The sequence below is a fragment of the Tachypleus tridentatus genome, chromosome 3 (assembly GCF_004210375.1).
Source record: "Tachypleus tridentatus isolate NWPU-2018 chromosome 3, ASM421037v1, whole genome shotgun sequence".
Taxonomy (NCBI): Eukaryota; Metazoa; Arthropoda; class Merostomata; order Xiphosura; family Limulidae; genus Tachypleus; species Tachypleus tridentatus.
In genome coordinates, this window is record NC_134827.1 from 10,613,812 (window position 1) to 10,640,345 (window position 26,534).

General features: G+C 29.8%; 1 protein-coding gene and 1 long non-coding RNA gene across 5 annotated transcripts in view; one reads left to right on the forward strand and one right to left on the reverse strand.

Annotated features, from left to right (window-relative positions):
• Positions 1-626: 626 nt before the first annotated feature.
• LOC143246345 (uncharacterized) overlaps positions 627-26,534 on the reverse strand; it is a 72,345-nt gene continuing 46,437 nt past the window's right edge. Inside the window, exon 3 of the long non-coding RNA XR_013025920.1 lies at positions 627-915. This is a non-coding gene — a long non-coding RNA (uncharacterized LOC143246345). The remainder of the gene's footprint in view (positions 916-26,534) is intronic.
• Positions 2,556-26,273, forward strand: LOC143246343 (nostrin-like). Of its 4 annotated transcripts, XM_076492903.1 has the most exons (10): positions 2,556-2,637; positions 4,256-4,430; positions 5,578-5,802; positions 8,141-8,260; positions 13,289-13,397; positions 16,173-16,261; positions 19,379-19,507; positions 20,962-21,103; positions 23,090-23,227; positions 23,639-26,273. In XM_076492903.1, the coding sequence occupies exons 2-10, from the start codon at positions 4,314-4,316 to the stop codon at positions 23,740-23,742; spliced, it is 1,173 nt and encodes a 390-aa protein (XP_076349018.1). In that variant the 5' UTR covers positions 2,556-2,637; positions 4,256-4,313; the 3' UTR covers positions 23,743-26,273. The 4 variants fall into 4 exon arrangements, with proteins under 4 accessions (XP_076349018.1, XP_076349020.1, XP_076349019.1 ...); XM_076492905.1 differs by lacking the exon at positions 19,379-19,507; XM_076492904.1 differs by lacking the exon at positions 8,141-8,260.

A 26,534-nucleotide genomic window follows, 5' to 3' on the forward strand; every position in this document is an offset into this window, starting at 1 on the left:
TTCGAAAGAAGCATTTGGGTAGGTTTGCTCTATTTAAAGAATTGGTTATGCATGTGAATAATTAGTTAGTAATATACGTTTAAATCAGAAACAAATCCTCTTTTTTATCAGTATTTACTATTTCATTACGCCTCCCATTTCATTCACTTGAGGAAAGATTGAAATGAATTGTTGATTGACTCCATTTGATAGCCACCTATGGTTTTGATTAGTTTTTTATTTTTGTAAATGTCTATTGACAAACCATAAATTAAAGCCGAGCAGTATCTTTGTATTCAATTCTAATTGGTTTCTGCTATTACACTAAAACTCAAAATGTAGTTACTTAATCATTAATTGATAAGTTAAACTGAAAAACAGCTTAGATACACTTATTTACTTTAAGTGTAATTTCATTGTTTTGGTGAAAAATTCCGTAACAATAATAAAAGATTAAAGCATGTGATAAAAAACTTGTTTAAAAACTGAGTTTCTAGAAAAGAAAATTGTGTCCAAAATGCTTCTGTATAGGCACACATTTCAATAAAATATCCCTAGTTTTTTATGTTTATTTTTACTTTTTATTGAAATATACATGAAAATTACCTTAGTAAATTTCTTTTTAATTTTCTTTAACTGTGCAGTTTCACACACACATGGTGCTGAAATATAACATAACATAAAATTTATGGACAACAAAGAGTCTCTTGGTCTACCTAGACCATCCATTGCATTCACTAAAATAAACCTTGAAATAGATATAAAACATTCAAAACCAGCTTTTATCATTAAAATGTTTATCAAGCCTTCCTTTTAGTTCTTTTAAACCTACTGGAACCCCTTTCAAAGGCCAGTCATCTTGTTAGAAAAATAAAACTTAGGTGAAGACGAGTCCTGTCCTGCCAGAATTTTTCGCTCTTTGTCCTGTCATTCTTGCTATTAAGTATTATAAACATTTATGCATTAAAACTATCAAATTCGTTAATAATCTTAAACACCTTAATCAAATATCCTTTACTTCTTTTTTTTCCTAATTAGAAAATAATTTCAGATATCTTAAATTGTCTTTTATATGACAATCTGTTCACCCTTGATTCATTCTAGCAGCATTCTTCACAGTTCTTTCTATTTATTCATTTACACCATAATGGGAATAGTAATTTGGACTTGCTCATTATTTATTTTTTTATTATTTAACAGTTGCAAACACTATGGATTAAGAATAGTTTAATAATTACTAATAAAGAACATTAAGACAAAAAAGTATGTCTTTTAAGTGTAATTCTTAAAAATGGTGAATAGTTAATTATTTCTTTCAATATTATATTACATTATTAACTATTAAACAGAACTTCAAATCTGGCTTCTTATTTTTGTTTTACAAATAGTCTATAGCAATATTAGACATTGAACAACTGTTATCAGAATGTTTTTTTTGATCATATGGACTCAAGTTATTGAACATTTTTTTTCCATGTAGTGGACAGAATTTATATTGCACTGAACAATGAATCAAGAAATGCAAAAGCTGTAAATAAATGCAACCTCTAAAATCCATCATTCAGTTCATTAAATTTCTTTATCTGTATTGCAGTATTTTGTTCTTATTAACTTACTGGATTATTCAGTTAATGAATTATGTCAGTATAATGTACTATTATTAAAAGGCTGTCTGAAGATGAGTAAAATAGATTACAATTTATTTGATTTGTGTACATAGTTTGTTTTTCTATGGTTTAGTCAGTTATATGCATGAATTTTATAGGACAATGGCACGAGCATGGCAAGGAGTTGCTGTGGCCATGGAGCATGAAGCAGAACTCCACAAGTATGCTTTTTTGTTGTTAATAATATTCCTATTCTTTTATTTTCAAAAAGTTATTGCACATTGCTGCTTTTTACTTCAATGTTTATTAAGAAATTTATAAGCTATCCTAATTACAATAATTTTGTAATTGGTATTCTCAAAAATACTGACTTGTATATGTATGGAATTTGCAATAAAGAATTTTTCTTTAAACTTTTCAGTGAGTTTCTATAGTTTTATATTGGCAACTATATTCTTTTGAATACTATTATATGCTTTTTTGTGCTACAGTTTTTTTTCTCATGCATAATTATGATAACACTGTTTTTATAATTTAATATCCTTGGGACAATGTTTTTACAATAACTTGAACATAAGAGGACAACTTTATATACAGTAATGAAAACAAAGACTAAATTAGGATGAAAACTTAGCTCATCACACTATAACATTGTATGTAATGCAGTTTCTAATGATGTAATAAATCTTAGTGTGAGTTATCAGTACAGTCCAATAATACTCCTTTCATACACCTAGACAAGAAGTATTATTAAAAATTATCTAAATACCATTGTTTTCTCTTATTAATAATTATTAGGCTCTTCTAAAATGTGCAAAATATAAATATTTGTCTGTTATTCTGTCACAGTTTAAATTTGACAAAAATTCTTAATTTTTTTATACAAAAAACTTCATCCTTGTAAAATGGATATTGTTCATAGTTCTAAAGTTTCTATAAACCAAATTTTACATTAGTTTTTGTTTTAAGGAATGTATCATCTGGGTTGCAAGAAGATGTTGTTAAACCATTGAAAGCTTCAATTGAAGGTGAACATAAAACAAGAAAGCAGGTAAAAATATTCTTATATTATCACTCAACTTCATACACACATTAGCTATTTTTCTCTTAAAATCATGTTTTCTGCCTGAGAAATATGCATGTCACCAACCTTGTGGAAATATCTAAAATTCATGTTTATTGTTTAAATATAGTTTGTTCCTTATTAACACTTAACTCAAATCCTATGATATTTTGACTTTATTATTCCTTAAATTGGCCACATACAGTATATCATATGGATCTAATTCATTTCTCCTTCACTTATACCACATAGACTGTAAGGTTTAGCTGTAGTTACCTACTCTTTAGCATGTGCAATAGTGTTGTGTCTCATCTTAGTTAATCACTCTTTCACATGTACAATTAAAAGTTGAGGATTGGTTGTACTTACTAGTTTCTTACTATGTAAACATAGACATTAATGTTTCATTACATTTAGTTGCTTTTTAGCATTTCATTCTGCTTGATTAGTCCTTAGCATGTATAGAAGATTATTGACTTTTTCACTTGCACACGTGAAACATGATGCTTAATTTTGATTAATTATTCCTTGCTCTGTACATACCCATGTTACTGTGTAGTTTTAATTTTTACTTTTTAACATGTGCACATAGAAAATAATGTTTTGATTACAATTCAGTACTCCTTCACATGTAACTCATTAAAGATAATGTTCAGACATAGTTAATCACTGCTTAACATGTACACATAGAAGATTGTTATACATAGTTAACAACTCCTTATCATGTCCCTCTCAGAATATCATGTTTGGTCATGGTTCCTTTCTATATTCACATAACAGTTGATGTCTAGAAATAGTTACTCATTTTTTAACATGCATATTTGGATGTTAATGTTTAGGTTTCTTTTATTACTCTTTAACATATAAGACCCAGTATATGTTGTGTTTAATATTTTCTTACTTCTTATGTTGCTTAAGAAGTAAAGTTTCATTGTAATTAATTACTTGTTAACATTTACATGGTAGATAATGCTTTGATTTAGTTCCTTCCTTCTTCGCATGTATATTTAAATGCTCATGTTTAGTTCTATTTCATTACTCATTAACATGTATACATAAGAAATAATATTTTGATATTGTTTCTTCCTTAACTTCCAACACTTTAATTATGATGTAAACTTTATTTACTATTTCTTAAAGTGTCCACTTAATGAATAATGCTTTTGTAATAATTCTGTTTATTTACTCTATTTGTTCATATGGAAGATAATATTAGTTCCCCTCCCCTACTGATTGACATGTCACACGTGGATAATCATAATATATTTCATTATTTCTTAACATGTACACACTGTAGATAGTTTTGTCCTGTTTTATTACTCCTTTCCATGTCCACTTAGGCTATAAGGATTAGATCTGGTTCATTATTACTTCATGTACCATTAGAAGATAAGGTTTGTACACAATCATTTACTTCATACCATGCCACTAATAGTCAGTGTTTAGTTACGGCTGTTTAATTTGCTACATTCACTCGTAGTAGTTATTGTTTCGTCCTTTTTCTATTTCATTTAAATTATGTGTATTGATTTGTTTGAATGCAAGAGTGAAAAATAAATTGTGGTTTTTATACTTAACTTGTGTTTTAAAACAAATTATTCCATAGGCTGAATTGACTGTGGATCGAACATCAAAAACTCTTGCTGATTTTACGTATTGAAGAAATGAAGTCTCAAAAGCTGTCTTTTATTTGTACGAAAGAAACTGAGCGAATGAAGGATCAGAACTTAGAAAGTAGGAGTAGCAAAGGAAAAATTATCACAGATAAAGACATGAGTAAGGTGATAACCTTAAAATTAACAATAAAAAAAAAATGTAAATTCTAGTTCATAAAAGAAGTCTAGTAAAATTAGTTGAATATTCTTAACAAAAAAAGAAATTATTAAAAATTAACCATAATTGTATGTCATTGAAATATTTAAAAAATGTAAAATGTATGAAATAATAAGTAGTTATTGTATTAAATTGAGGTTGGAAATTTGGATAAACATTAGTATGTTGAAAAAAATATACACAAGAAATTATAAAATTAAATAAAAAATACTTAAGTTCTGTGATAGGAAACATAAAAAAGTTCAAAGGTTTCATATACCAGTGTGTAAATTTTTTCATTTAATCATATAAAGGTATTCAAAGTAAGAATTACCATTACTTAATTTTAGGGAATAAATTATACTTTTGGAAATTTTTACAAGATTTATAAAGCTTCAAATCTTCTTAATGAAGAAATAAACAAAATATACTATTTCCAGTCATTAGTTTATGTATGATGAGCTTTATCTTTGCTTTACAATTTTTATTCAATTAAAAATTTTATTGAAAAAATTAATTGGGATTGAAACAAAATTATGAATGTATTTATTGGAAAATTAGCGTGGCTTGATAAACAGGTACATTATGCTTATGCTTACAGACAAAGATTATCTGCTGTCATAATTTGAAACTGTTAACTAGAGAGAGAAGGCAACTGGCACCTGCCATCAACTTTTTTATTTACTTTTATTCTTCACGAACTGCTTACCAATGGAGGGAAGGCAACTGGTTTGTTGCATCCACTTTCAACTTTGTTTTCTGCTCTTATGTACCATGGATTGAGGAACACTTGCTCATTAGTCAAATTTGATTAATTAATGGAGTCATCAATTAGCAAATACCACTGTTTCCCAGCTTTACTTAAAAGGGAGGAAAAGGAACACAAAAATAACTACAGTGTTTTTTATGTTTCCTTTATTCAACCTCAGTTTCTTGTGTAAGTGGGTAAGACACTGGAGTTTTTTTCATTAGCATTACGGAAAATGGAATAAAAATGAGAGGTGTGTGCATGCATACATATATGAATATTTGGTATAGTGTCTTAACTGACTCGCTCTTCAAGAGGTCATGGCAATAACTGAACAAGCTTTCTTGTATTGCCATTTTTCATTGCAGTTGGAAGCTAAACGTAGAAAAGCAGAGGAAGCCATGGTAAAAGCTGATTATGACTACTACAATAACTGTATAAAAGCTGAGAGGGTACGACAGGAATGGGAATCGGCTGTTTTTCAAGCATGCACCCAGTTTCAAGAGATGGAAGAAAAGAAACTTGTCCATTTGCAGGAATTTGTTCAAAAGTATGCCAACCACCTCAGTGTGCTTGGACCTAAGATGGTTCAGGTATGTTACTTTAACATTTTGGAAGATTTTTTCTTAAGAATAAAGTATTTTTCTTATTGTCTTTAAAGTAGATTATGCATTGTTATGATTTAAATAAAAAAGTATTAAAAAAAAGTTTTCTGTCTGTAATGAGAGTGGATCTTTGTATTTTTTTTTGTAGTGAAATACCTCTGTTAAATAAACAAAGAAATATTTACAGTTTGAGAAAAAATTTTAAGAATTGTATATTATTTTTTGTTTTTATAAATACTTTTCCCATTGTTTTGTGGAAAGTTTCTAAACTTGAGAAATAAATCCATTTAGTTGTTCATATGCTGAGAAACATTTTTATACTAACAAACTTTGATTAATTTGTGTAGATGATGATCTGTTATACTTAATTAATTATATGCAGAATATGCACAGTGTATCTTTTATTATCTGGTAGTCATAGTTTAATAAAACCAAAATATTTAAATTTTTTTCATGATGAAAGACACCTATTATATTATCAGATGTGTGGTATAACAGCTTTGATAACAGTAGAACTAGAAATAAATTAATTAATGAAATGAAATGTTCTTAATAGTTCACTTTTTTTTCATTTAGTTCTTGTAATCATTAAACAATTCAAAATATCAACAAAGGCAAAAACAACATTACTGTTGCCAGACAAAAAACCCAACAAAAAGTGTTATTTTCTCATCAGAATTTCCTCTTACTTTTGGTTGTCATTTTACTTTGGTACTTTTATGTTTTTTAAAACCAAAGTCATCTGTTTGGATAATATTTCAACTTCCACATTTTGACATGGTCATATGTACTAATTTGTTAATAATACTTTGGATAAAAAAAATTTGATTATACCATCACATTTTTGCTACAAAAGTGAATGTAGACAATGTAGTTTTTTGCTAAAAATCTTAAAAAATACATTTCAGTTTTGATTTTCATACACTTGTTTATTAAGATAATAGTGGATCAATTAGTTTAAGTGATTTGTACAGCTTTCATATTAATATATCATATAGAATTATTTCTTTAGTGTTTACTTGAAACTTGGCTTGCCACGTTCTTACAGAAAAGGAACACTTTTGTGATGTGCCAGACAAAATATAATATAAAACTCTTGGCTAGCAACACTGTTTACAGCAAAAACAACTTTTCACTCATGCCAGATATGATATTGTTCTGCATTGTTTGTAGCAAAAAAAAAAAACTTTATGATGTCATACATGTATACATATCTGTCTACCAACCAACAAACCAGAAAAGAGATTTCTTAATTTAAACATTAATATCACTGTGAAGTGAAATGAAAAGTAAACAGTATGTACTGTCATGTGGTATATCACTTGAATTTGTTGCCAATTTTTTGTTGTACAAACATGCTTGTAATTCATTTACAACAAAATTAATGATCTTTCTATTCTTGAAATGTGTTTTGTAATCATTGTGCATTTTATTATGTAACTGGCTAAATATAAAATTCAAAATCTTGTTTGTTTCTTCATACTGTCAAAGCTAGACAGGTTTTTGTGGCATTTTCATTATGTTGAAATACATGTTGATGACTATTACAGGTTTAAGTCAAGAAATAAGCTATGTCATTTTATTTTGATGTCTAACAAAATAAGTAATTTTGTGTTAGCTATTTGTTTTAATAAACACTAAAATAATTAAATTTTATGACTTTGAATTTCTTCCTAGTCATGTAATAGTTCCATTTCTCAGATATGAATAATATATTTTATATATAGTATTACTGTCCAGTGGTTTATTTCCCAGTGGTAAGTCTGAAAGCTTATAAAGTTAAAAACTGTATTTAAATACCCATGGTTTGCACAACACAAATAGTTCATTGTGTAGCTTTGTGCTTAACAAGGAACAAACAAATGACTGTTTTATGTTCTGTGTCTCGGTCGCTATTTGCTGAAAGTTTCAGTTGTGCAAAATATTTTGGGGGACTGAATTTTGATTGGTTTATTTTTCAAACTTCTAGCCTTCTTTGGAAAAATTATTGGTAGATTGGGTGCGAGTAGATATCTTGGCAATAGACACAAGTTCTCTCACCAATCAGGTATTGACTTTCTTAAAGATAATGTTACTTGAAAATGGTTTTATTGCTTGGAGAAATACTTAATAACATATTAGGATCACTTATTTTTTATGCTTTTGAATAAAATCATCTGTTTTTGCAATGTCAGGTTAGAAATAAGTCATTCATGACAAAATATCTAGAAATTACCAGTTATAAAACATATAATGTGTTTTAGTTTATACTTTTCACTGTATTTTCAATTTAAAATTTTTCTGGCTTGAATAACATTGCATATTTTATGTATTTTGTACTTTATAGGATTATGACAAATTAAGCGAAGTTGTGTCTAAGCTTGATGTAGAAGGAGATATTCAGTGTGAAATAAAATCTAGACAAACAGGGCCTAACTGTCCTGAGCAACGTCTTCCAGATTTTTATGTGAGTATTTTTCATTTGAAATGGGTCTCATTTTTTCAAATTTAAATGTTGTGTAACAAATGATATGTAGAATAAAGCACTGATTTCAGTAAATAGAATATGATTGATATGTGAGAATAATAAAGCACTTTAGAATGTGTAATATAGGAGTTAGTGTTTTTAAATATATAACATGAATATTTTATAATCATTAGTTTACCTTGATATTTTAGTAGCTCTTGGTTTAATGCATGATTCTGCAGAACTTGAGTATAAAACTTTTCATTGGAGATTTAGAAGGAAATTACTTTATTTCATCCAATAGAATACATTAGAGGAAACAATTATATATTTCAGAAATTTTGCCTAATTACTAAGATCAAATAGTACAGTTTAAAATTGTAACAGTAATAACAGATATGATTATCAGAATCATTCGTATGTGGGGTTTTAAGAAAAAAATAAGATTTTCTTTTAAAACATTTGAACTTCCTAGGATGTACTGAAGTGGTACAAAACATTGTCAATATGATTTGTTGAAAGGTCTGAGATATATTTATTGTTATAGTAACTGCACCACAACTGTTATTGCTTAAGTGTTGTAAAGGGCACAGTGAATTGCGCTAAACCTTTTTGTTCATTACATTTGGCACTTAAATGACAATAGCTCTTACAGTTAATTTTATGGTAAATAACAAATTTAATTTTAACACAAACAAATGTTTTTATATACATTTTTACAAGAACAAAGGTTATAAGATGAGAATTTTGCTAAAAATAGCGGGTAAAAACTGTTTACTATGGAAGTAGTTTCACTTCTGATGAAAGTACAATAAGATACATCTGTAGAAGTAAACATTTTTCCACACCTTTATATTTTTATTGTATGTGTATGGAATCCCACATAGGAATTCTTCTGCAGTTTTGTTCTTTTTAATGTGAATGACCATCTTTAAGTAACTTCAGTCTTCATAATGTTATTTATCATTTTGAGATGTGATAAATATTAAAAAGTGATATTGTTTAGAGATGTTGCTGGCTATTTTGTCATAAAATCTAATATTTGTGTTAAGGTTTTATGATTCACCTTCACCCTTCTATTTTGTGATGTAGATCTACAACAAGAAAAAGGAAGTCGTTAAACTAATTTTTAACTTATTTTATATATCCTTCATGTTAATCTGTTTAAAGTGTGCTTTACACAGTAGAGCAAACTGAATGGTTATGCATTAGAAATTGTTATTAGACAAATTGAGACACTTTTCTAGTTATGTTACTGATTATGTTTTGTTACAATATTGCTTACTAAATGGTTTTATATATGACTCACACTGAAGTAATGTTAATGAAATATCATTCATTCATGGCAAATGAATACAGTTATGTTGTATATCATGCCAAATGTTGCTATAGAAGGAGAAGGAACTTATCAGGTCCATGTACTAGTGAACTAAAAAAAGCAAGAAGAATTCCTTCTCTTTGTACCTATTACCATAAATAGTACTATTCTCAGAGTTTGTATGAATTTTGGAAATTCTAAGAACTTATGAGTGAAAGAAAAAAAGTTATATAAAAATATGTCAATCTCGCATATCCAATGCCAACAAACAATAGGTCCTTATGCTCTATACCGTCAGGGCTCTCATCAGGTCAGCTGGAATGCAACAGACATAGTAGTGGTTGAGATGCTACTTGTCAGATTTAATGGACAACAACTGCTATGATATGAACTTTATTAAGGTGGTAAAGTGTAATTTTTACCAATTACAAATCAGATTTATAGCATAGGTAAATAACACAAAATCATTTATTCTTCTAACATTAGTAATTTATTATTATTATCATTTAATTTTGCTTCAATTACATTTACTCATTATTCAAAAGAACTGAGAGTGTAGCAGCCTGATTCACACCAGTAACAGTTAGACTAGCTTGTGAGTTTGCCAATATATATATATATATATATAATACCAAGAACTTACAAGTGAGAGTAAAAAACAAAGTATAATAACATATCAACTGAACTATATCTACAATATCAAATGCTAACTTTGCTAATGTCAGACTGGCTAGAATATGATATGCACAGTTGAGATGCTATTTGTTTCAATATTCACAATAACACAATAAACTCATGAAATTTAATGTTACAAGCTTTTTAAATTCCATTCTATAAATTTGTTTTTTTAATTCTGTAAACTTAATGTTGTTTTAAGACCGAAATAAGTTGCATATTAAAGCAGTATGACTAAGTAGATTACATGTAGTGTGCATGCTAGGCATAAGCTGCCTAAACACTGCAGCGAACAAATGTAGTTTGTAATTGATGTAGCTCTCATATTTTGCCCATATACAAAGTTGTAAGATTTTGGCCCCCCTCCCAAAAGTCATAAGTTTAAACAATATCTCAAATTGCACATGCAATTGAAACAAGTTCTTATAGTTTACGCTTAAAGTTGTAGTGATAGAAATACCATGAACTAATATGTGCATAATGCCAAGTGTTTGCACGTCTCTCATGTTACTGCACCAGATGCATTTAAGTGGTGTATACTGTTTTCATTTATGAAAAAAAACAATACTCGATTATATACAACACATGGCAATTAGCTCAGTAGGCAGTCCATTTATCCATCAATTGAAGACTATGAAGCATATAATGTAGGGTACTGGTGCATAGGAAAGTCTATTGATGAAAAAAATATAATTCTTTTAGTACCAGTACATTCAACTGGCTGAAGAGACTTTTAAGTTGAGAAAATATCTATGAATAATAATATAGAAAGAAAATAAAAAAAACAATTCTCTAAAATATAGGTGTGTAAATGATTGAATATTGGCAAATAAATCTGAAAACTATTTTGTATTAAATTTAACATGTTTAAATTTACTTAACCTGACTAGCATCAATTAGAATTCACCTCTAAGGTTATGTAATAGATGGCAGACATAATCATCTTGGATTGACTTTACATAAGTTACAAATAAATGTTTATCCGCAGATTTTGCAGTCGTGGGTTGAGCACACGAACAATCATCTCAGGGATTTTATGTTTGGAATAAAGATGTTCATTTGGAGACAGATTATCATATTATAAAACAAATTTAATTGGGTATATTAAAATACTTGATTGAGACTATTTTGAAATAACTCTACACCAAAATTACTAATTTTTTCATTCTGGATAACTAACTGCTCATTAACACTATGAAACAAAATTTTTACTTTTTCTTGTTCCTAGGCAGAAAATGTTATTTCCCAATTGCTTGTGCCTAAAGTAAATGGAAAAGACCTATTTTTCTCTTCAAACTTTGCTTTTGTGACCTGAGAGCATATAATGAACACATGATGGGAGACTATATTTGGGGGCTGATACATCAAAGTGATTAATATTACAGTCGCAAATCTCGAAAAACTACTCACTTCTAAACATTTTTGTTCATTTTTGTATAACTTTAGTATAAATACATGTAAATCTTGATTCATATGTTGTTTTATTCAGATCTTATGTAAATGAAAATGTGAAAATTTGCCTGTCTTCACATAGAAAATAGGTTAATTTCTAAATTTCATTATCCAGGACACAGAAGCAAAATTTAAAGGGAATAATGGCCATTTTCTGTACTTTTACAACATAAGCAATTAAGAAATAACGCATACTATCTAGGAACAAAATTTGTGTTACATAGTGTAATCAAAACTTCTGTAAGATTCATCAACATTGAAACTACAGTAATTAAATTATCAGCTAGGTCAATATGAAATATTTTTTTAGATACAATTATACTTTTGCAGTTCTGTTAATATCTGCTTCAGGACTCAAATCATGCCATTTTGTACTATTTAATTAGGATAATTGCAATTTAGCATGAAATTCATATTGCTCAATTCTGCACATGATTCTTTTGACCAGATTTATATTTTTGGGGTCTTTTATCAAACCATTACTGCTTGTTGCCTTGGTTGTACGAAACAAATTCCTGCCACTTATTCATCAATATGGGCATAGATATGCAAATTACAAACTCCAAATGTATGACTACAAACTGATTAACTTCAGTCCTTTTACGTATATTTTTTTCCTTTGTTGATTCGCATCAGGGTTCCGTTACTCTTTTTTTTTTTTTTCAAAAAAACGTTACTTTTCCTAACTCTGGTGCTCAGTATCATAAACATTCATTATCTTCTGTAATGAAATTGCATCATTTTTAGAGGTAGTAAGAACTGCTAACTTCTATTTCTTATATTATGGTCTGGAATGTATTTCCAAGTAACTTGTGCACTTTACTCTGCATAATGTATAATATCTATTATACATTCACTGTTATGTTGTTTTTCATTCTTGACACACACTTACATCCACAGGTATACATGAAAATTCCATTTCCAAAACTTTCTAGCATTCCTAACTTAGCGAATGCTTTGTTTATCTGTTGCCATTTCTAATTTTAAACTACTGCCACTGTAGGACAGGCAATGAGCCTGTAGTATCCACTGTCAATTCTTTGGCAACTTTTTCTAATTATTAATAAAATTGATTGTCACATTATAACTGAAAGGGTGCATACCTGGCACCAAACCTATTTAATATCATACCTTACTTTGTATGTGGGATACAAAGTTCAGTTGGTTTATATCTGTTTTAGAATGTTACATTACTTCATGTTTAAATAAATTATTTTCCATGATTTTATTGTAAAATTCCTTTAAATTAAAAAAATATCTAGGTAAAAGAAAATAGTTGTATTTTTGGGCACATATTTTTACAACACACACACACACACACACACACACACACACACACACACACACACACACATCTGAAAAGCTGAAATAATGTATTAAATGTATGACTAAAATATACCAAATTTCCAAAAAGCAATCTTGCTTAACAATCAACTAATCTTTTTGTTGTAGTCTTATGGTAGTTCAGCAAGTCAGAGGATGATAATGCTAAAAGTTTCATTTTAATACCTGCAGTGGCCAGAATACAAATAGCTCATTATGCAGCTTTGTGCTTAACAACAGAGAATTAATTTATTCTGCAGGCAGAAGACATGAGCAACCTCATGAATAAAGACAGAAGAAAAGAGTCTTTACAAAAATTCTTTAATATGCTGAAGCGTGATACAGAGTTAGAAAGAAAAGGAAAAGAAGGTAAGGAAAAGATGTATTACAGCTGAACATTTATTTAATACTGGAAACAAAAACCAAGTTAGTTGAAGTATTCATTTCAAATCCCTCAACTTATAGTTTAATATATTTTTACAATTAAGTTCCTTCCAAACTCAGTGCTCAAAATCATTAACCCTCCATTTAAGCCCTTTGCCCTTGCTCTTTGTTTCACCTATCCCTTAAGGATCATTTCCTTCTGCTCTAGGTCTGTGGGCAGTGTCAGCCAGATCTATTCATTATCAATATTATACACACAGCACTACCAAACCTTCTCCTTTATTTGGATTATTTCTTCCTTCTCAAGACCTTGGTGGCATGTGAGGGTAACTCCTCCTTTTTGCCCAGTTCCCTTCCCTCTATTTCTGATTCCTACTTTTGTCCTGATCTGGGTAGACTTCTGTGCTTGATGCATGCATTTCATTGTTATATTGCCTCCAGGGGTTCCTGTTCCCATCTCTTTATCTCGTGGCAACCCTCTTCCTTTACCCTTACCAATTAGGTTTGTTGTTTAATCCAGTTAGCTTATTCCTCTTTGCCCACTTCCCAACATCCTGTGTTCCACGTTAACTCCCATCAGATCTGACACCTCACCATTATTCTTGCTTCTGGTCTTTGTCAGCCTTTAGAGGAGATTCTGCAGTCTAGCATGTGGACCACCACTGAGATGTTCATCTCCCATTACTTACATCATGTTGAGGTTTCTGCTTCCTCAGGGTATCATTTGCCACCTCTGGCTATACTTCAGACTTTGGTCAGGCTATGACACTGGCTTAGACTTTATTAATGCTTTCTTTTCTTTCAGGAGCCCTTGCTTCAAATTTCATCTCTTGGATCCCATGTGGCAATTAGTGCCTGACCGGGTATTCTTTACATACACAAACAAATGTGCACTATACATCATGTTAATTTGTGTCCTTTTTATGTGGTTCTTCACACTCACCTTTGCCATGGGGTGTTTTCTTAGGATCACTGGATGGTCAATAACCTTATATTTGCTTCATAAGTAAGCCTGTCTTGGACTGTACTACCCATTGACAGCATGGGTAAGGTTGACAGGGATAGATTCCCATTCCTGCCATGCCTGGTATGGTCTGCTTTTCAGAATAGGATTTTGTGATCACCTATTGTACTTTCTTGGGTGTAGCCATTCCTCTGGAGTCTCCCATACTCATTTTCCCCTTTTATTCCAGCAAAGTATGGGAGTCCTTACCACTTACCAGTTGTTGGGGCAATTGACAATGGAGGGATCCTACTAGATGGGCTCGACATAGATGGCTATAACCATTCATTTCAGAATAGATCAATGGTATTCTGGTGTGGTCGAAGATGTACCATCTTCTGGATTAAGTGACAAAAACCATGGAATGAGAAGTCTTTATGCACTTCACTCATTTTATTATGTGCCCTTATCCTACTCTTGCATGGATGTTAGTACCCTGTGGGTTGGTTTTGGATATCTTATGAATCAATCATTAAATAAGTCCTCACATAGGTTTGGGATTGTCCATCTTTCTCCCTCAATTCTTCTTTCAGGGTTGTGTGTTATGGATATTTCCATGTGGGATGTTTCTGTTCTGGGCACTCCCTCATTCTCTCTTGCAATGGAGCTATTATTAACCTTTGGACTTTTCAGGCCAATTTTAATGGTTATGGGAGTTAATTGCATGTGATAGATTTCCCTCAGATACCAGATAACACATTCCCATCTTTTTGGCTCAATGCTAATCCTGTTTAATGTCCTGGAGGCAGTGTTTTTCTCACATCTATGATTTTATGGTTTGAGATGAAGCTGGTATGATCTTCATCCTGCTATCTTATGAATGTTGATACCCAGCAAGGTGGTTTTGCATGTAGTTGACTTATCAAGTATTGTCTGCCACTCCTTACCCATCCTACACCCATGGTTCCAAGATGGTCATGGCAAAAAGATACCAGGTTCAGAAGTGGTGCAGTGTGCCTTCTCCAATCATCTGATTTGTTTCTCTCCTCTAAAGAAGTATCTTTAGATGCTTTTGGAGTCCCCACTCCTTTTCAGTGTGGGATTATAGGTAATCTTGTGAGTGTACAGAAGTACCATATTATAAGTTATAATTTTCCTATTCTGAAAATGTATTTCTGATGAGTACTTCCCTCTACTTGCATTTCCCACCCTTCTCCCAACAGTCTTCCAGTACTTCCAACTTTTGCTAAACTTCAGAGTAATGGTTCATTAGTGACACATAGAGGGAGACACGTGCATCATGTGATAATGGTATTCTTCTATTAGTGGAGAGATTATGCATGATAAATTGTATGAGAGACATATTGGAAACTGTGATTCCAGTATGGGGCATGGAAGGCTTGTGGCATGTGTTATAAAGAAAGTTCACATATAGAGGGCAGCACAAAATGGGAAAAGCTAATCTTGTGAGAAGAGGGAAGTAACTATCAGAAATACATTTTCAGTATAGGAAAATTAAAACTAACTAATGTAACAATAAGCGATAGACTGGTAAATGTTAAAACACTGGTGAACAAGAATAGAAACTCGAGCTGTAAGCATAAAGCATGTAAATAATTTATATAATCTAGCTTTAGCAGTGTTGAAAATAATTTTTGAAATTTTAAGTTCTTAATGTCAAGTTTTTTTCCACATGAGTAAAGCAATATGTAAAAAATCTTTAATCACAAAGTTTTGATCCAACTGAAAAAAAAAGGCCTTAAACCTTCATTTAGTGTAGTCATATTTTCTGTTAATATAATAAATTATCCTCACAGGAGTTGAACATCTAGCAAGAGTGTTTCATGAGACACCAAATTTTGGTAATGCAGATGCTCAACAAGAAGTGACTGAGAAATTGTATCATGTAAGTAATGTTTATCTTTGCGATTAATTTATTTTAGCTTGAAGAATTTTTTGTACAGGTTGATGGGAAAATTTATCTCACTTGGACTAAACTTTGGTAAGGAATGTAAAAAGCACAGCCTGTTATTTCATTTCATACACAATAAGACTTCATTTATCAAAGTTTAACTTTGATCAATAAAATATAAATGACTTAAGGAAATTGTGTGTTTCTGCATGTATATAAAACAAATTTAAGGCTAAAACGTATTGCTTTAACTCTGTTGTGACTGATGATTATCATTAAATGTACACCTGCTTATCACATTTTAAAATTTTAAAATAAAAAGTATTACAAACCCCATTTCAACAGTATTAATTCAAAAATAATTTAAAATTGATATTTTATCACTTTGTAACATGTATTCAGTGTAATTTGTATTAAACGTGAAACAACTGTTCAAAGTTGTGCTTGGTTAGTCATTGTTTTCAGATCACGTGTTGGCATCATAAGAGAGTGGAAATAGAGCTATAATAATAATAAAACCAGTTACATTCTCAGCATATGAGAATTTTAGATTTTTTTGCACATCCTACAGCATACTTTTGTATTTTCTAAAACAAAACTATAAAGTGCATGTTTTATGAGTAAGACTTTTTGGAGCAATGCAAGAACTAACAATATTGTGTGGTTGAGTGGCAGGAATTAGCTTCTGCAAAATGAACAGTAGAATTTAGTGATATATTTACAAATCATGGAAACAAATCACAAATCTGGGAATTAGTTTATAGTTTATATTGACGTTCTTAGTTTGTTAAAATGTTTTTGTACTAAGTTAAGTCTGTTTGAAAGTTATGAAAATTTTCTTCTATGAAAGAAGTTGGAGAATGACAAAGTATTATAATGACTCGTATCATTATTTATTTAATATTGTAAAATTGAAGTATCTACAATAAGTTGTTTTGGTTGAATATCAATCTTTGTCATGTTTAATAGCCTAAACAATCACCAGCATCTAATTATTAATTAGTGATGTTTTTAATTATAAGATACTAAATACTAATTAGTTTTTATCATGCATTTCAGGTGATATTCTGCTACTGTCTTCAGAAAAGTCCAGAGAGGGACTGTTGTCTGTGTTGGTTGAGGCTAACATTTGATCGTGGTTTTTCTGAAAGCCTGTTTGTTTTATCTACTTGACTGGGGTAGGAGTCTCCCTCATTATAAACTGAATTAACTAACTGTTTGAATGTTTTTCAACAAGGATATCCATGTTTTACTGACATCTGTACTAGAGAATTTCAAACCCTAATGGAGGAGATTCCAATCGAGTGGGTAATGCACCAGACTTCCATTGAGAAGACTTGGGATTGAATATTGGCCTCTATCAGTAAAGAAAATAGTCCTTTGTAAGACTTTCCTGAAGAATGCAAAAGATTAGCAGCCAAAAATAGGATTAAAACTAGTAACTAATTAGTGCCTGGTAATTTGAAAATGTCACCAATTAATAATCACAGTTAGATAATTGTACTGGCTACAACAGATGCCATTTGCTAAATTGTTTATGTTTAAATAATGCACTTAAATAAAAGGTTTTATTAAAAAAAGAAACTGTGTTACATATAAATTGTTTTGAAACAAAAACATTGTTACCTAGCCTGATGAAGACACTTATGACACCATTTTGAAAAGTCAAGTCCTTAGATCATAGATTTATATTTGTCAGGTTTTTAACCATATTTTTGTTATTCATACTCAAAAATAGTAACTTCTAAGTAACAAGTACTAAAATATGTAATTGGTAATTAATATAATATTTTTACATAATCATTTGCAATTTTCAGTATAAAATATAATTGGTAGGATCATAAAAACAATTATTAATTTTGCATTTTCAAGGACATTTCTTACAGGTTTTACACAAATAGTACTTTGTTTATTCTTTTCCAGAACTTATGTATTCTGTAAACAATTTTGAACATTATTTATATTTCTTTTACAACTTACATAAGCCTAGAGATAAGTACCTTTTCTTCCTTTATTTATCTTTAAAAATTTTCCAGTTCCATAAATATATAACAATTGCAATACACTTTGATATCATATTGTATCTACAGATACTGATATAGTGTTTAACCTTTTTTATTCTAAGCCATTAGTATTTACAGATACCCTCCAGGTCTTATAACTTTAATGGTTATCAACATTTAACATTCCAAAGAATCATCTTTATCGTTAGTTGAAAGAAGAAAAAAATTACTAAGGAAAAGAGTTGTAATACTACTTTATATGACTAGACCTTAACAATAAAGTGCAATAATGTGGCTTTTTAATCATGGCATAGCAGCTCGCACAATGGCTTCACTTTTTGATGTAGAAACTTTTAGCTAATACCTCCATCATCTCTTGACTGGTTTAAGATCTAATTACACTTTTGGATTCGGGAGGTCAAACCCTTTTCGACTGATATATTTGACCGTTCTCCTCAAAGTCTTGTGGATTAATTTATTCTTATCTTACCCAAAATAATTTTAATTTGGGGACGAAGAGTCTGATGATTAACGAAATCAAATCTGATACATGTGTTCTCTACATTTGGTTATTGCTAGTGCATAAAAATGTAGCTAATAAAAATGAAAAGAAGGTCTTGTAGATTAATTTACTCTAATCCTACTCTAAAGAATTTCAAATGCTGCAGCTACTGAGTATTCCCTTTTGTTTTTCAATGGCATTAAACAGTTTGGTAACACAGCTTTAGACCTTAAATTTAGTAATCAGAAATTCTCATTTTTCATTGATATGTTTTTAATTTTTTCCAAAATGCTGTATAGTTTTCACCCTACAGGCTGTACCCTGTCATACTTAAAATGTTATTAGGAAGAACTAATAATTACAATAAAACTGTATTACAGTATCCTATTATTCATAGTAAGTTTTTGTTTCGTTAAATTATAAAATGCATTTACTTATTTTTGCAAATTTGCTGTAATAATATTAGATTTACTTATTATCATAATAGTTAATAGAGAAGACATTTTATTATTGCTAAATGGTTACTGAAGGGTCTGCTCAACTGCCCATTGCAGGTCTTTTGTATAATAATTTAATTCTCAAGTTATTGTTTTATTCATTGTGCAGCTTCGTGCAATGTTGGCTTTCTTTGAAGCTTCTCTCCATAAAGTGGAATGTGCCCTTACTAACCTGGATGAGAACAGTAAACCAACTCACCCATTAACTGCACATATAGACCAGTACAGAGACAAACAGGTTTTTTGTTTTTTATATATCTACAATAAATGTTTTGTATGTTAATAACAGATACATTAGTGTTAAAATCTGGTTACCAATAACTGACTAAACATTAAGAATAATCTATTTTAGAAGTTGGCTAAAGATATTTTTTTTAAATATCTTTTCCTAACAAATTTCAAATCCTTCTGGAAGAAACAACAACAATATAATACAATGATAAGACACAGAAATAGACCTTCTAAAAACATCAACTAATAAATAAATCTATGGCATTTAATTAGAGTAAGAGAAAAAAAACTTTATGAATTTTAATCCCATAACAACTGTTTGTTTCTACAATAGATGATATACTTATCAAATTCTTATGATATCAATTAAAGATGGTGTTTTTTTTATTTAAAAAACTGTTGAATTAACACTAACAAATTAAGGCCTGATATTTTACATTTGTATGTTTTCTTCACCACTTAATTTCTACTAAAGCAGAATACTTTTATAAATCAGGATTTCATGAGAAAACTAATGGAGAGAGAAAATGGAAAACAAGAGGCTCACAAATATTTTGTTTTTGTACAAGTTAACCAAAAACAATGTATTTAGCAGGAAACAGGTATAACTATTATATGCAAAAACGGCTTGTTTGGGTTGAGAAAATATTTTACGGAGAAGAGCGAACAACATTTTGACCTTCTTCGGTCATCGTCAGGTTCACAAAGAAAGAAAGAGGTGACTGTGTGAACCTGACGATGACCGAAGAAGGTCGAAACGTTGTTCGCTCTTCTACGTAAAATATTTTCTCAACCCAAACAAGCCGTTTTTGCATATATATTTCTCTACAAGTGGGTTTTCTCGACATCACTTATGTTCGCTCTTCTACGTAAAATATTTTCTCAACCCAAACAAGCCGTTTTTGCATATATATTTCTCTACAAGTGGGTTTTCTCGACATCACTGAGGTATAACTATTGTTACTTTCTGCAGTGGCAAGGTTTCTTCCAGTGCATCAGGTGTATATTTTACTCACTAAAAGTATGTGAAGTAAAACAATATGGGTGTTTTTTATAATTGTTTTAATGTTAGGTTAGAAAACTGTTTGAAATTTGTCAATTTTATTGGCTGCAATAATAATGTTTTGGAAGAATTGTATTTTTTTGTGGCTCCTTGTGGAAGTAAACTTATCAGAAGATTACAAAATAAAATTGTCACAGTATTATAAAAAAGCTGTGTACGTACAGTTGACTTTGACAGTTTTTTCAGGCTCACAGCTTTATATAACTTTTTCCATTGAACAATATAAACAGAAAAGAAAGTTTTATTTTGAATTACTAGATTATTAAATCTCATCTGTTAGACTGATGGATCTCACTGTAAAATAACTATTAATATAACAAATGCTAAAAAACTTGGTCTAATAACTTGCAAATGCATATGGGGCTATGAATTATTTTGTTTCTTTTTTATTATCACAGGGTATAATTCATTCAGTGTTAAAGCTACCAGATGTAGGAAGAACTCAGCTTTTTAGTAATGACTGGTCTGAAAATGATGATTTAGCAGAAACAGACAGAGGTTCAGGTGATGGGATATCTTTACCACAAAGTGATTGTGATGGTAAGTGTAACATTTTCACAAGTGTCATAGTTCTGAGTCTACAATATTTGTATTTGCATATTTTTTATGCTTTCTATTCTTTCACCATTGCTCATCAGATGTGATGAAAAATTGCTTCTGATTTAGTCCTACCAAAGAAGACTTAGCATTAAAGTAAACAATAAACCAATTGCCACAGAACAGAAGCTTATTAAAAGAAACTGTTAAACTATGAAACTGTCAATAAAAGCTGTGATTAGTACCATAGTGAGATAATAATGGTAGTATTTCAAATCTTGTTTTTGTAAAGAAGCTAGTATAAAAAGTACAAGTTTTAAACCCAGCTGTGTAATAATGCATAAATCTATTTTGAAAATATGAACCTCATTGTACATGTATATTTTAAGACTGAATTGTTGTCACTTCATAAACATTTACTGGACACAGACTGATGTATGTTACCTAACCATCAAGATTTCCTTAAATAACTTCTCATGCATATCAAATTCAGTGGAATTTTATAAAACAGTTCCAGGTCATTATTGATGTATTTGCAACTTAAATATTGCTAAATTTTGTATGTACTTATGTTGAGAAGGTAACAAGTACAACATTATTATCAGGCCTTTATAATTGGCACTTAGTCCATTTATATTTAAAAGTCAGTTTGGAGTTTGAAAATTTTATTCATTTGTTTTATTTGTTATTATAAATTACATTTATACACAAAATAGACAGCCATCAGGTCACAAACATAAATTGTAAACAAGTTTTTATACATGTTCAGTTAAATAGTAAGCTACTTTAGCAGTGTATGACTTATTCATTGTATCCATGACATTTGATTCAATTGTAATGTTTTAAAATGTAAAATTAAAGTTACAAAATGGAACAGATAACTTTTCTCTTAATCTATGTACCATAATTGTTTGCCATGTACTGCATGTATGTATGTGTTACAGTAGCTAACAATGAACTATATTTTTTCAAATATTTTTGCAAACCTTTAAAGCTTTTGATACAAATGATAATTTAGAGAGGATATTCAACAAATAAAAAATACGTTACAAAGTTTAACTCACTTTTTAAGCTTACATCTACTGATGGTAAAAATCAAGACTTGCAAATTATTTGTTGGATCATTACATTGAAAACTGATTAATGTTAAACAATTTCAGTCTATTCTTACTTAAAACCCAGTTCAAAGACTAGAATATTCTTGAACAATTTGAAAGAGAGTATAATGTATATCTGTATAGGAATGTAGGGACAAGCTCCGAAAAATTAGGTTTAGGTATAGGTGATGCTGCTGTTCTAATACTGTGATCTTGTTACTTGTGATGCCTGTTTGAATCCACAGCTGATAACAAATTTAATGGTTTATCATTTTGTACATTTTCCTATTAGCTCAGTCATTCAGAAATGATTTATAATAAAGCTTTTAGCTTAATTTTCTTAAACTGTATTTTTAAAACAAACCAAGAATAATGACTTCTATGAGCCTTTATTTGTTGTTTCTTATTAAAAAACAAATTTTTCTTTTTGGTACCATTTTTGTTCTTCCTGGTCAATTTTGATTCATGAAATTAAATATAAGTACAAATTTGACAATTTTAAACATTGTTTTGTTTTTGGAATAAAGAAAGAGGTGTATTCATAAAAAAATGTTTTTGTAATGTAACTGTTTGTGAAATAGGTGATGTTGCACAGTGCACTTGAATTCATCTCTTGATGGCTCAGTGATAAGCAAGTACCTTTGATGGGCAGAGCATGGATAACCCATAATGTAGCACCATACTTACTAACAACAATAAACAAAAAAAAGCATTTGCAATAGATTGTTTGCAAGATATTAGTTTGATTTCCAATAATTATTGTCTAACAGATCTGGCCAGGTTTATCTACAATACTTTATACACTAGCTCAAGTGGGAAATAACAAAGTATAATGGAAAAAAACTGTACTTAATGTAAAGAAAAATTGCCAACAATTTTCTTTTCATCATAGAAGCTGCCTTCAATCATGTTTCCGAAATTTATGTCAACATTCAGACTCTACAACTTATCGACAGTGAACCTGTGGGAGAATGCCAAGCGTTATACCCCTATCAGGCTAAACTAGAAGATGAACTTACAATTTTTACAGGTAGGAAATAGTTTAGTGTAGATTCCAATAATTCAGAAGATATTCTGCTTGGCTATTTCACTGTAAAGTTACTTTGACTTTAAATTCTAATAGAATTTTGTTATTGTCAGTAATGTTTTGCTAAAAAGTGGTGAAACATTTATAATGATAATAATTTTGAGTTAAATGAAAGAAATAAAAATAAAATTATTGTGATGAGGTTTCTTTCTACACTAACATATTTTGCATTATCTTTATACCATAAAATGTCAGAATATTGCATAAAGTTGAATAGGCATTTCATGTTTTAACTTTCAGTTGATTAAATTGTTCAACTGTTAGTGCAATCGTTTTTACAGTCTTTAAGTTTATTGAATTAAGTAGATGAAATTTACTGACAAGCACTAATGTAAATGGTTTTCTGGGTTACAGGTGACATAATAAAAATTCTTAAGAAGTGTGACACAAACTGGTGGAAAGGAGAACTAAATGGTACAATAGGTCTTTTTCCATCAACCTATGTGGAAGAATTATAGAAGAGTCTGTGATTAACTGTGTGATATATAACATACAATTTTTTTTTTCAATAGAAGGACTTATGAATCTCAGAATGAAAAATGAATAATTTTTCTTGCATGGTATTTAAAAATAAGTTTTACATTTTTATATCTTAGTGAATTTGTTAAATTATGTTTAAATATTTTTTAAGCTTGATTTCAATAATGAGAATGGGAGTTCAAAAACTATCTGAAAGGAATGACATATTTAAAAAGAAATTTTCTATGGATAATATACATTTTTAATTGTTTGAACCAGACAACATATATTATTACTACTTTCATCAACCATTGAAGCTTTTACTATGATAATATAGACATAGTGTTTGAAAATGTGTTTGCTAGTGGTTAACGTTTTGTGGCAGCTGGTTTACATGTTTCTTCTACTAAATGTTACAAGTAACAGTTAAATTAATTTCTAATAAAGTTTGTGCATTGGTGCAGACATATTTTTTATATAAACCTTGACAGTGTAGGTTCATATAAACTAAATATTTGAGTAAGCATTTTGATTTGCTGACAAGACATAAGAAGTTGCATTCACTGTTAAATATGTTCCAATACAACCAGGATACATGCTATACCCCTGGTTCAGCAGCAGATGAGGTTAATATACTTTGCCTTCCAAAAAATGTACAGTTTGAAACACATAAACCAAAGTTTTTTCCGTCAGATTTTATAGCATGTACTTGATATTGAGAAATATCAACATTTTTCTTCAGTACTATAGGTAGTAGATGAAAGAAAGTATTAACCAGATCTCTTGTTATATTCTCATATGTTTTATCATGCTCATGCCTTTCATTACTGAGTGAATTGACTGGATCATATTTGACAAAATGTAGCCAGTCAGTGATATATAGAATCATTCAAGCATGTGATTAACTACACCTAATATGAAGACTCCCAGTAAAAGTGCCTTAAATGCCAAAAGTTTAATGTTTTGAGTGTGAATGTTACACAAACATCTAAATAGCGATGTGCATTTCAAGAAGGTTGGTTGGTGGTTACAGCAACACCAAGTAATGTGATTACAGAGAACTTGTCATACTCAAGGGAGAGAAAATGAGAGGAATAGAGGATTGGATTGAACAGAAGAATGACATTAATGTAAGCTTTCATACTTTATTACTTTGTTACAAGTAATCACATATACTAATATAGTAATTTTCAGTTGAACACTATTTGATTCCATATTTATATTGGCAAAGGACATATTTAAAATGATTTGTGAGAAGAAAAAACCAGGATGAATTTTGTTGTATGTGTGCATGTGTGAGAGCACAGTAAGAAGAAATTGATAATTTTAACGAGTGGCAGAATAAGTATTAGTTATATTCCAATTACTTAACCAGAATTTACTTGTATGATCTTCCAGATCTCTTGTTATTCTACTGATGTATCTGTTTTTGTTTAATCATGTATAAAATATATAGCCAATGTTTGGATATGTAATGTCACCTATCTAAACATGTGTTTTTAGAGAAAGATATTTCTTGTAAGTTATAAAACTGAGACTTATGACAGTAGTGGTCATAAGTGTAATTTGCTAGTAGACGTATGGTGACATTTGAGCAATAGCTCTTAATCATATAATAATCAGTGATGTACACTTGATTTCTAAGTAAATTTTTCTAAGCTATTTATGCATCAAACTGCTTGTGTGTCCATAACATTGTTTGGCTGCAAAGTTTTAATAATATAAGATTCATATATATATATAAAAAAGGTATAAAAAATATTGACAGTATTACATTTAGCCTCAATAATTAGTGGTAGGCTTTCTGCATATTTAACATAGAAAATTTGTGATTTCACCTAATTATTTTTGTGATTCTTTAAAGTGAGAATTGTGACAGGAAAAAAAGGTATATATTTGTACTTATATAATAAAATCTATCTATATTTGAATAAATATTTCATAACATGAAAATTGTGTATTAATCTATATGGTTATTATGATACATAGTTGCAGTGGTATAAATCTTATAACATTTAATTAGATATTATTCTTAAGCTACTGAAAATCTGTAACATCTGGAAACCACCAGCAACTTTACATAAATTAATGGAGATAAGTTCCTGTTATTAAGTGAAAAACTAGTGTAATTATAATTATGTGCATTTTAATAATATAAACCTTTTTTACAATAGATCAACAGTCAGTGCTGTGGAAGATATAAAAATTTACTGCATAGTAACTAACATGGAAATGATGTGATATTCCTAGCAAACAAATTTGATATTTAGATATGTGAAATAAGCCACTGATACTGTATAAATATATTAAAAAAAGTATTACCAAAACATAAAGTTAAATTATGCTATTTGTAATTTTTTTTTCTCTTGATCATATATGTTGGGTAATATCACCAAGAAGCCAATTTTACTGTTTCTCCATTTGTGATTGAATGTAATCAATGTTGTATTTATGTCATAGCAATTTAAAATATATAATTGTATAGGATGGTTATCCTGATACTTAAAATAAAGAATAATAATACATTGTAGAGTGTCAAGCTTAGCCCAGTGGTTAGTATGCTTGGATTGTGATTCAAATTATTCATAGCTCACTGCTTGTTGCTGCAAAAGTGTATTCAGCACTTTGTGGCTCTGGATGTGCTGTAGGAGTGATTGTCAAACCCCTTCATTCAGTCATAATAGTAGTCCAAGAATTGGTTGTGGATGCTGTTGACCACTTGCTTTCTCTCTAGTGTATCAATCCAAAATAAGGTATAGCTATATGCAAATAGCTCTTGCTGTAGCTTTCT

Coding starts and splice junctions, on each gene's coding strand:
- LOC143246343 (XM_076492903.1), top strand. CDS start 4,314: ATGAAGTCTCAAAAGCTGTCTTTTATTTGTACGAAAGAAACTGAGCGA. Junction 8,261..13,288: donor AACGTCTTCCAGATTTTTAT/GTGAGTATTTTT, acceptor TTTATTCTGCAG/GCAGAAGACATGAGCAACCT. Junction 23,228..23,638: donor TGAACTTACAATTTTTACAG/GTAGGAAATAGT, acceptor TCTGGGTTACAG/GTGACATAATAAAAATTCTT.